This window comes from Hyperolius riggenbachi, chromosome 6, assembly GCF_040937935.1.
Source record: "Hyperolius riggenbachi isolate aHypRig1 chromosome 6, aHypRig1.pri, whole genome shotgun sequence".
NCBI lineage: Eukaryota > Metazoa > Chordata > Amphibia > Anura > Hyperoliidae > Hyperolius > Hyperolius riggenbachi.
Genome location: NC_090651.1, coordinates 60218969 through 60231069, shown reverse-complemented (window position 1 = coordinate 60231069; position 12101 = coordinate 60218969). Strand labels below are relative to the sequence as shown.

The 12101-nt window shown below is 45.6% G+C and overlaps 1 protein-coding gene across 3 annotated transcripts in view; it reads right to left on the bottom strand.

Moving 5' to 3' along the window:
* The window catches only part of LOC137520871 (FRAS1-related extracellular matrix protein 1-like), a 288103-nt gene that overhangs the window by 74490 nt on the left and 201512 nt on the right, over positions 1-12101 (bottom strand). For all 3 annotated transcript variants that reach the window (XM_068239387.1, XM_068239388.1, XM_068239386.1), the window contains one exon: positions 1248-1449. In XM_068239387.1, coding sequence (XP_068095488.1) covers positions 1248-1449 — 202 coding nt within the window. The remainder of the gene's footprint in view (positions 1-1247; positions 1450-12101) is intronic.

Sequence of the window (12101 nt, the reverse complement as noted above, 5' to 3'; positions counted from 1 at the left end):
CTTTCCCAGACCCCTAATAATCCCGCTCTCTCTTCTCACTACCCCCTCAATATTCCTTACCATCCCTCCCCCAGATCCAATGCTACCGGCGTCACATGGTGCACACGCCTGTTTGCTGAGGACACTGGCCTGCAGTGACAGCTATATTGGCCTGCAGGTGACAGCTATATTGCTGTCTGCTTCCACTTGGCACTGGCAGAGTAAGTATGGGGGGGGGGGCCCATGTCCAAATTCTGCATCGGGGCCCTGAGGTCTGTAGCTACGCCACTGGTCATTTCGTTCTATATTAAGAATGCTTCATTCAATATTCAGTAATATTGCACAGTATTTTATGAAGAGTACAAAACTTCTGACTTCAGTTCCTAGTCCAGAGGAGCGGTGCAGTCTTGTAATTTTTATCTATCCCTAGAAGTTACTATAAGACACACCTAGGTTTAGAGGGCAAAAAACGAGTGCGTCCATGGTCTGGGCATTTTGTAGATGTTCTCCCCCAATTATTTTGTCCCCCTTGTACCTCATGTGTCCTCCTGTGTCCCATGTGTCCTTTTCTGTCCACTATGGCCTCAATTCACTAAGCTTTATCGAACACTTTATCGAACGTTTGATAATTTACCTCATGAGTAAAATCTAATTTTGAATTCACTAAGGCATTATATATTTATCAAATGTTTTATCGTTAAAACGTTAAAAAAATCTATAACACCTTAGTGAATTTAAATTTAGATTTTACCCATGAGGTAAATTATCAAATGTTCGATAAAGCTTAGTGAATTGAGGCCTATGTGTCCCCTCATGTCCCACGTGTCCCCTTCTGTCCCCATGTGTCCACTTCTATCCCCCAAGTGTTCTCTTATGTCCTCATGTGTCCCCTTTGTGTCCTCTTCTGTCCCCATGTGTCCTCATGTGTCATGGTTCACCTAATCCATCAGAGCTGGCGGCGATCAGAGACCTCTCTCCTCCCTCACTATTCCCCTAATGCCCGCTTCTGCTGGAGAACACAGGGAGCAGAGGAGACATAAGGACAATATGGGGAGCCCTGGACATCCCGGCAGGTTGGCGGTTCATATTGGCGGGCGTTCAAAATTGTATTTGGAATATAAGATGCAGTGACCTTTTCTTCCCATTTTTGGGGAAGAAAAAGTGTGTTTTATATTCCAAAAAAATACTTAGTTATCCTAGTTAGCTGCTTTTAGGTAGTGAAATATGTAGGAATGAGCACCAGTAGTAGCATATTATTCTCTTGTTACCTGTTATTGAGTTCTCCAAGTGTCCAAAATGGGGAGACTTGAGAAGGATATAAAGAATATCCCCATCAGAACTGTTGGGATCTGAGGCTTTCAGATTTCGGGAAGAGACCACAATGGCAGATCTACCATCTTTCAAGTTTTCTACCGTAGACGGGTTCTCTTTGTTATGAATTTTGGGAGGGGTTTTGTCCACATGTTGCACCTAAAACAGAACAAAGAATAATCTATTAATATGTGGATCAGTTGCAGCTGGTACAGATTACTTGGCGTTTTGTACATCAGAGCCAACATTTTCTTTAGTGATTTATTGCAGGTATGTTTTGATTTGTCCTACCAGGAGCTTACACAAGAAATGTTTATCACATAAATAATATTTTATCTGAAAATAATATTTTTAAAGGGAATAGAGGGAAAACTAAGATAAATAAGACCAATAACAAAAGCTAAATTAGTCACAGTTCATGTTCACCTATCAGCAAAAGCACCTGTTTCTAAACATAATGAAAAATATCTAGAGATTTACTGGAGGAAGCAGAGGCCTATCAAATCTATTTCTGTAACTGTAGTCCTACTGGAGTTTGAAAGTGCCCACAACTGGAAATACACTCCACAGCAGTAGATAAGCACTGAAGCTAACTTACCTGTAGGCTGCCTAACATTTTCTTCTGAATGCACTGAATAGCCCACACTAGGATGAGTGCTGTAGAATCTAAAGTGTCCATACACTGTTTGATCTGCTATAAGATCGACCATTAGATAGATCCTTCTCTGATCAGAGCGATATCTATTGCCTGCCCACACACTGCACAAGAGTTAAAATAGATTTCAGCATGAAATCTATTGAAATTGTCCTGCTGCCACTCCCTAAGTAAAGATGTGTCTCTCCCCTCCCCCCAGCCGAACTGTGCCTGGGTCAGGCCCGGATTTACATTACAGGAGCCTACACATGTCTTGGCACCCTAGACTTCACCCTCTATGAACCTGTAACTGGATGGCCTAGCTGTCACTTCTCCCTTAGTTCTCACGCCTGTCATAGTTCCCTTAGTTCTCTTGCCTGTCATAGTTAGCTACCGGTAGCCCCTTAGTGTAAGGTAGCCAAAGCAATCCTCAGTATTTAATAGCTAGAGGTGTCCCCAAGTATTAGGTAGCCAGAGGTACCCCCGACTGAAGAGAGGTGTGGTCAGTGGAATGCCGAGACCTGGGTGAGTAACCACTCATTACACTCCCCTTGGGACCCTGCATTGGTAAGGCGGGAGGGAGGCATTTGGGGAGGGGAGCCTGTAGACACGTGCCTACAGTACGTTGACCAGACGTCCCGGTTTAGCCGGGACTTGTCCCGGATTCAGGGTCCCCTGTCCCAGGCTGTGCTATGTCCCGGGAAACGTCCCGCTTTTAGCCGCGGGACATCCCGGCCTCGGGACTCTGGCCACCGTCCGATTGCATTTAACTGGCCGCGGCATCTAATAGACGTCGTGCCAGTTCATAGCCCGCAGCCCCGCTCCAGCCTGCATAGTGTTCCGGCAGGCAGAGCAGGGCTACAGGAAGATGGCGTCCAAAGCCCTGTACTGGAGACTATTTGCTTTGGGTGCCATCTTCCCATAGCCCTGCTATTCCATTCAGCGTGGGAGATATGCAGGAGCAAGGTTGTCCAGGGAGCTGCACACCAGAGGCCGGCCGGGTGAGGGGACTTCTGTCAGGTGAGTAAATTTTTTTTTTGCAGATGAAATGCTGCCCACATTGCGTTTATTTTCTGCTGAAATGTTGCCCACTACTGTATTATTATTTCCTTCTGAAATGTTGCCCACATTGCTTTTATTTTCTGCTGAAATGTTGCCCACATTGCGTTTATTTTCTGCTGAAATGTTGCTCACATTGTGTTTATTTCCTGCTGAAATGTTGCCCACATTGTGTTTATTTCCTGCTGAAATGTTGCCCACATTGTGTTTATTTCCTGCTGAAATGTTGCCCACATTGCGTTTATTTTCTGGTGTCTGGGGTAACTGTTGCTGCATTTATTATTTACTGGTCATAGCTGGCTATATTTGCTGCTTTGGGGTTATGGTATACTAATAAATAGCATCACACAGTTTCTGCACACCCATGATGCGAATCCTCGTTTCACCACATCATGGCGTAAACACTGCTTTCTTATGCCTCGCTGTTACATCATTATGTTAGCTCCGCCCATACAATGTCATGGCCACGCCCATTTTTCGATGCGCAGGACTGTCATGCTGGCCAGTCTGATGACACGTAGCGTGGCCATCCAGGAATTATACAGACGACTTTCAGCCTGAAAGTCGCTGGTAGCAGAGCCGCCAGCGGCACTGGGAGAGGAGCCAGGAGGATGCCGGGGGACCTCGCGGCCTACGGTGGGTTGGAGGAAGCCCCACGTAAGTACCAATTTCATTTTTAACAACTCAGTGTCCCTTTAAGCAATGTATGGGATTTATATACTTAATCTGAAACTTGGATTTATCGTCCTTTCCTGGTCATACTTTCAGAGGTACGTGAGAAGAAGCTATATATGGTTATCATAAATAACTTTTATTTTAATGTAATTGATTTTTACTAGCAAAATAATATCCATGCTCCATGCTAGTATTTATATAGCGCTGACATCTTCCGCAGCGCTGTACAGAGTATATTGTCTTGTCTCTTAACTGTCCCTCAGAGGGGCTCACAATCTAATCCCTACCATAGTCATATGTCTATGTATGTATCATGCAGTGTATATATTGTAGTCTTGGGCCAATTTTAAGGGGAAGCCAATTAAAGGGACTCCGAGCAGTGCAGAAACTATGGAAAGATGCATATCATTTTAAAGTTCTCTTTCTCCTCTTTCCAATGATATGTAAACCGCCGCCCTACGCCTTTTAGTTTTCGCTATTTTCGCGATTGAAATAGCCGCGGCTTCGATCGCGAAAATAGAGAAAACTAAAAGGCGTAGGGCAACGATTTAGGTGTCGGCAAAAAGAGGAAAAAGAGAGCTTTAAAATGATATCCATCTTCCCATAGTTACATTTTATTACACAGGGCGACTTCTTCCTAAAGTCAGCAGCTCCATTCTGCTGAATGGAGCTGCTGACACTGGGGAAAGTGTCGTCCTGTGTAATACAAGTAACTATGGAAATATATATCATTTTAAAGCTCTCTTTCTCCTCTTTCTGGCGACACCTAAATCGTCGCCCTACGCCTTTTAGTTTTCTCTATTTTCGCGTCCGCTGCAATTTCAATCGCGAAAATAGTGAAAACTAAAAGGCGTAGGGCTGCGGTTTATATATCATTGGAAAGAGGAGAAAGAGGGCTTTAAAATGATATGCATCTTTCCATAGTTTCTGCACTGCTCGGAGTCCCTTTAACTTATCTGTATGATTTGGAATGTGGGAGGAAACCAGAACGCGCAGAGGAAACCCATGGAGACACAGGGAGAACATACAAACTCTGTGCAGAAAGTGCCCTGGCAGTGAATCAAACCCGGGGACCCAGCACTTATAGCTCTTGTTATGACGGATGGTAGGAAATGGTCTCATTGTTCCTGCTTCTCCCGACCTTTCTCCTGACTTTATCATAGACAGACAGAGGGAACTGATGCACAGGTATGAAATTTGTATTCATTTTAAGAAAAAATCATTAGTATTTCTTAATACAAAATAATAACGTGCTCTGGCTACACTGTTATATACCCTACTGATTCCTCTACAGGGAGATTTGGATGACAGGTCCACTTTAAGAGTTCTTCTGCAAAACCCTGAGCCTCCGAAAGTTTTTTTCACCTGTCTGAACAATGCTGACCCCGGGGACACCCACCTCTACGCTGCTGTCCAGCTAATTAGCCGCCTGGCTGACTGCGCTGTGTATTTGTGAATTGACGGCTCCCTACCTGACATCTCATGACATGTGATTAGTAAACTAGGCCAGAAATCTCAGAAATAAGCAGTTTAGGCATTCATGCCATTAACTCTCTCCTCTCTGTGCTTGCTTGCATCCAGCACAGCATGGCATAGATCAGCACTTTATTTCACACTGTTTACATTCTTTAGGCACCTTAGGTGAACTTGTTTTCATTGAGTCAACTGGAGGCACTAATGTCTTCCTAGTCTTGTGTAGGCACTCAATGGCATAGCTTGTATTTTATGTATGCACATGCTCCAAAGGATATCCACGCTGAAGGGGAAACGTTACGCTTAACTTACCTGGGGTTTCTTCCAGCTCCTAGCAGTCTATCTGGTCCCGTTACCCTGCCCTCCAGTGCTCCACTAGCCCCTCCAAAGGATGACCAACCACATGGATAGGAAAGGTTGCAGATGACTGGCACTCGAAGGAGGCTGGAGATGGCAGTCGGAATGTAGTTACCGAGCAGACTGTGCTCCCTACCTGGTGAAGATATCACAAAGTATAGCCGAGAAGAAAAGCAGGTCTGGAACCAGTCTCAATGCTTCAGTGAATTTTTATTCCAACAGGTACAGTGTAGCAAGGCACATGGAGGTACAAAAAGATGACCAACCACAGCAGTAAATTTGCCTCTTGCACAATACATGCGATTACGATTACGGTTTTCGATTTTGACATGATTTTACATGCGATTCCGATTTGTGATTTTTAATCAATACTGCACGCTGTGTTATCTCGGCATTTTGATAGCATCCAGGGAAAATCGGAATCGCAAATCGGAATCGCAAATACTACTATTAAAGTGTGGAGGATTGTAAAATATCAGGATTAAGTACTAACAGTTTACTAAACTAACCCTGCTCTAACACAGACCCTTCCTCCCCCCCCCCCCCCCCCCCCCGATACCTAACCCGATCCACCCCACCACCCAAACACCCTTCCTGACACCTAACCCTAACCTCCCCCCCACACACACACCCTACCTGATGACTAATCCTAACCACCCCCCACACACATACACCCTTCCTGACACCTAACCCTAACCTCTCCCCCCCCCCCACACATACACAAACACCCTACCTGATGCCTAATCCTAACCACCCCCCCACACATACACCCTTCCTGATACCTAACCCCCCCCACCCACCCACACACACACACACACACACACACACACACAAACACCCTACCTGATGCCTAATCCTAACCCCCCCCACACATACACCCTTCCTGATACCTAACCCTAACCCCCCCCCACACACACACACACAAACACCCTACCTGATGCCTAATCCTAACCAACCCCCACATATACACTCTTCCTGACACCTAACCGACCCCCCCTACACACACACCCTACCTGATGACTAATCCTAACCACCCCCCACACACATACACCCTTCCTGACACCTAACCCTAACCTCTCCCCCCCCCCCCCCACACATACACAAACACCCTACCTGATGCCTAATCCTAACCACCCCCCCACACATACACCCTTCCTGATACCTAACCCCCCCCCACCCACCCACACACACACACACACACACAAACACCCTACCTGATGCCTAATCCTAACCACCCCCCCCCCACACATACACCCTTCCTGATACCTAACCCTAACCCCCCCCCACACACACACACACAAACACCCTACCTGATGCCTAATCCTAACCACTCCCCCACACATACACCCTTCCTGACACCTAACCCTAACCTCCCCCACCTACACACACAAACACCCTACCTGACATCTAACCCTAACTAAACTCCACCCCCCCACACACAAACACCCTACCTGACGCCTAACCATAACCACCACCCCCCATGCCTAACCTTAACTACCCCCCCCCACCACTGCCAATCACCGCCCTCCACTGCCAATTGCCACAAACACAAAATGAAAACCATAATTTTTTGGGCAAAGCCATAGGCACCCATTGCACAATGAGGGCTAATTTGGGTGTCCTCAGTGCCAAACAAACATCGGGCACAAGACCCATCACCCGCTGTTTATCAGGCACCACAGGCACCCAAATTTGCTGCAATATCAATGGGCCCCTATGGCCGTGCCCAGACTTCCACCACTAGTGGGCACTCAAATTTCCTAACACCCCTTTCACCACCCTCTTCCTGCTGTCAACTTAGAGTTTCAGTCTGTGATCTCACAGATTTAATTCTGTACTGAATGGTTTGTCATCTCAGCAGTGCGAAGCTGTATATCAAAAGGCAGAAACAATGGTAGAAACCACACCCATGGAACATCCCATTAACTCAGGTTGGGGGCGGGGGGGGGGGGGGTTGCAGCAAACTAGTACACAAAATAACTTGTCCATAGTCTTGTTTCTCTTCCAAGTGACGCTACCCATTTATGTGATGCTTTTTTTTTTTTAAGAATAAATGGAGAGGGGACCTTTACTCAACATTTTGCTGGACAAGGTCTACTTGGACCGCTATTAAGTTCATATAAATTTAGCTCCACCCATGACCACACCCATGTGTGCATGGCCACACCCATTTTCTTATGATCCTAGCAACGCCCCTGCTGCTGACTTTTAGTGAGAGCAGGGTCTGACTTGCTGCAGATAGGTAGGGAAAGCATTAGCTAGGCCTGTGTTCTTGTTCCTCACTTGTTCCTCACGTGCTGTGAAAGCAACCCAAACTGGCCTTTTGAGGGCTAGCACATCGGTCTCCTGTGTTTTTTTGTGTGTGACACCCCACAGCCCACGGACACCCAGAGCTGTGTGCACACTACTGCTGTTGCCTCATTAAGTTACAGGCACAGAACCACTCCAGTGCATTATTATTTCACTGTATTCTGATAGTACTATTGCATTTCTCTGTTTGTGACACTCCACAGCCCACTGACACCCCGAATTGAGCATACTGTGATTTCTGCCCTTTAGTGATTAAAACCCGACTTTGCGTCAACCCTGTAATTTTTGGTGGGACTTTTGGCATAGATCCCCCTCTGGCATGAATAGTCCAGGTGGTAGACCCCTTGAAAACAACTTTTACATCACTTTTGTGGCCAGAAACAGTCTTTGTAGGTTTTAAAATTCATCTGCCCATTGAAGTCAAAGGCGATTTGCATGTTCGCAAACATTTGTGGAAATTCAAGTTCGCTGTTCGCGAATAGAAAATTCTGTGTTCACGACATCTCTACTCCTTATCCCTATCATGTAAGATTCTCTTGAAATAGTATAGAAAACTTTAATAAAACTTTAACAACACAAAAAGAATATCTCCATTCCAGAATATTTATTAGGCTTCTGAATGTAAGCCCACCAGCTACGTGATGGTTAAACTGTTTAAGATTCCACATCCTTCGTGTGGGACTTTGCTCACGAGGGGGCTTGGTTGGACAAATCTTTCCGAAACAGCGCATTCTGAACCTCTGCCAGAGGTGTCCTTCCCTGGTGACTGTGAATACAGAATGAGCGGACATGCTAGACCTGTCAGTTCTCCGTAAGCAGTTCAGTGTGCGTAGCGTTTGTGGTACTCGGGAAATATAAAGGAAGAGCTTGATATATTATTTATGCTGGGGGTGACCCACTGTACTGTGGAAAAAAAAAACATCTTTCAGAGCGTATAGCATAAAGGAACACTCCACTTTTACATTTACCGTTTATTTTCTATCATCCCTCTTTTACACTTGTAAAAGTAAGTTACTTGTCACTGAGTTCCTGGCAAAGTTCTTACCATCTTTATTATATGGGGGCTTCAGCAGAATGTTTGGCCTGAGATGGATTAAAGAGACTCGGAAGGAAGGAAGCCCCGAATCTACCACCTTGCTTAGGGCCCCATTACATCTTAAAGAGACTCTGAAGCGAGTATAAATTCACTTTTTTAACTTGTAATCATGTTAGGCACTATAAGCCCTGCTAAACCGCCGCATCCCCGCGGCAAAACGAGGGCTTTATACTCCCCAAATCCCCTCTGCAAAATCCACGACTCTCTTGGTGGTGGATTTTGCTGCCCATGGAGACAGAGCTTTGAGCTGCAGCTCTGCCTCCATGTGTATCAATCTGCCCGCGGATCTCCACCTCTCCCTGCCCCTCTCTGTGAAGGAAGAGTGAGAGGGGCGGGGATTGACCCACAAAGAGGCAGAGCTACAGCCCTAAGCTCTGCCTCAAGCATGAAGCGCTCCCCGGACTGAGCAGAGGGGATTTGGGGAGTATAAACCCCTCGTTTTGCCGCGGGGATGCGGCGGTTTAGCAGGGCTTACAGTGCTAACATGATTACAAGTTAAAAAAGTGAATTTAGACTCACTTCAGAGTCTCTTTAAGATGTAATGGGGCCCTAAGCAAGGTGGTAGATTCTGGGCTTCCTTGTGGTCTTTTTGGTAAGCTGAAGTGGAGAAAGGTCAGAGCCTTGACCCCCACTAGGCCCCAGGCACCTGCCTTGGTTGCCTGGTGGATGATCCTCTGCTCTGCCTGAGACTAGATTCACAGCAAATGTGAGCAGTTTGAGGTTAAAGCAGGCCGTACTAACATAACAGGAGCCAATAGGCACAGATGTCCTGGCACCCTACACTGCAACTTCCACAAACTTACAAGCCTACGCTGAATTGCGCTACAAACGGTGCTGGTTGGCACATCTCCCTTATTTCCCCTGCCCGGTGTAGGTAACCACAGGTGCCCCTTAGTATTAGGTAGCCAGAGGTCCATTAGTCTTAAGTAGCTAGAAGCGCCCCCCAGTATTAGGTAGCTAGAGGGGCTCCTGGCTGAAGGGAAATCTCATCAGCGGAATGCCAAGAGGTCTCATTTACACTTCTCTCAAAACTTTCCATAGGGAGGTAGGTACTTGAGGAGGGGAGTAAGCCGTCTCTCCATCATCAGGCACCTGTGCCTTATGGTAAATCCGGCCCTTAAAATTAACCCAAGATGAGAGTGATATAGAGGCTGCCATATTTGTTTCCTTTGAAACAATAACAGTTGCCTGGCAGCCCTGTTGATCTATTAGGCTGCCGTAGTATCTGAAGTACACCAGAAACAAGCAAACAGCTAATCTGACAATATTGTCAGAAACACCTGATCTGCTGCATGCTTGTTCAGGGTCAATGGCTAAAAGTATTAGAGGAAGAGGATCAGGACAGCCAGGCAACTGGTATTGCCTAACAAATTAGCCAAAATAAAACACAAGTAGTTTATTTTCCACCACAAAGTAGTGCACTATATACAGTGGCTTGCAAAAGTATTCAGCCCACTTGAAGTTTTCCACATTTTGTCATATTACTGCCACAAACATGAATCATTTTTATTGGAATTCCACCTGAAACACCAACACAAAGTGGTGTACACGTGAGAAGTGGAAAGAAAATCATACATGATTCCAAACATTTTTTACAAATAAATAACTGCAAAGTGGTGTGTGCATAATTATTCGGCCCCCTTTGGTCTGAGTGCAGTCAGTTTCCCATAGACATTGCCTGATGAGTGCTAATGATTAAATAGAGGCACCTGTGTGTAATCTAATGTCAGTACAAATGCAGCTGCTCTGTGACAGCCTCAGAGATTGTCTAAGAGAATATTGGGAGCAACAACACCGTGAAGTCCAAAGAACACACCAGACAGGTCAGGGATAAAGTTATTGAGAAATTTAAAGCAGGCTTAGGCTACAAAAAGATTTTCAAAGCCTTGAACATCCCACGGAGCACTGATCAAGCGATCATTCAGAAATGGAAGGAGTATGGCACAACTCTAAACCTACCATTGACCAAAACTCACAGGCCGAACAAGGAGAGCGCTGATCAGAAATGCAGTCAAGAGGCCCATGGTGACTCTGGACGAGCTGCAGAGATCTATAGCTCAGGTGGGGGAATCTGTCCATAGGACAACTATTAGTCATGCACTGAACAAAGTTGGCCTTTATGGAAGAGTGGCAAGAAGAAAGGCATTGTTAACAGAAAAGCATAAGAAGTCCCGTTTGCAGTTTGCCACAAGCCATGTGGGGGACACAGCAACCATGTGGAAGAAGGTGCTCTGGTCACATGAGACCAAAATGGAACTTTTTGGCCAAAATGCAAAACGCTATGTGTGGCGGAAAACTAACACTGCACATCACTCTGAACACACGATCCCTACTGTCAAATATGGTGGTGGAAGCATTATGCTCTGGGGGTGCTTCTCTTCAGCAAGGACAGAAAACCTGGTCAGAGTTGACGGGAAGATGGATGGAGCCAAATACAGGGCAATCTTGTAAGAAAACCTCTTGGAGTCTGCAAAAGACTTGAGACTGGGGCGGAGGTTCACCTTCCAGCAGGACAACGACCCTAAACATAAAGCCAGGGCAACAATGGAATGATTTAAAACAAAACATATCCATGTGTTAGAATGGCCCAGTCAAAGTCCAGATCTAAATCCAATCCAGAATCTGTGGCAAGATCTGAAAACTGCTGTTCACAAACGCTGTCCATCTAATCTGACTGAGCTGGACCTGTTTTGCAAAGAAGAATGGGCAAGGATTTCAGTCTCTAGATGTGCAAAGCTGGTAGAGACATACCCTAAAAGACTGGGAGCTGTAATTGCAGCAAAAGGTGGTTCTACAAAGTTTGGCTATTAAATAATTACGCACACCCCACTTTGCAGTTTTTTGTTTTTTTTAAATGTTTGGAATCATGTATGATTTTCGTTCCACTTCTCACGTGTACACCACTATATTGGTCTTTCACATGGAATTCCAATAAAGCTGATTCATGTTTATGGCAGTAATATAACAAAATGTGGACAACTTCAAGGGGGCTCCTGGCCGAATACTTTTGCAAACCACTGTATGTATTTGCCTGTAAACAATACCAGTTGCCTAGCAGTCCTGCTGGTCTATATGGCTGCAGTAGTGTCTGAATCACACCAGAAACAAGCATGCAGCTAATCCTGTCAGGTCTGACAATAATGTCAGAAACATCTGATCTGCTTCATGCTTGTTCAGAGGCTATGGCAAAAAGTATTAGCGGCAGAG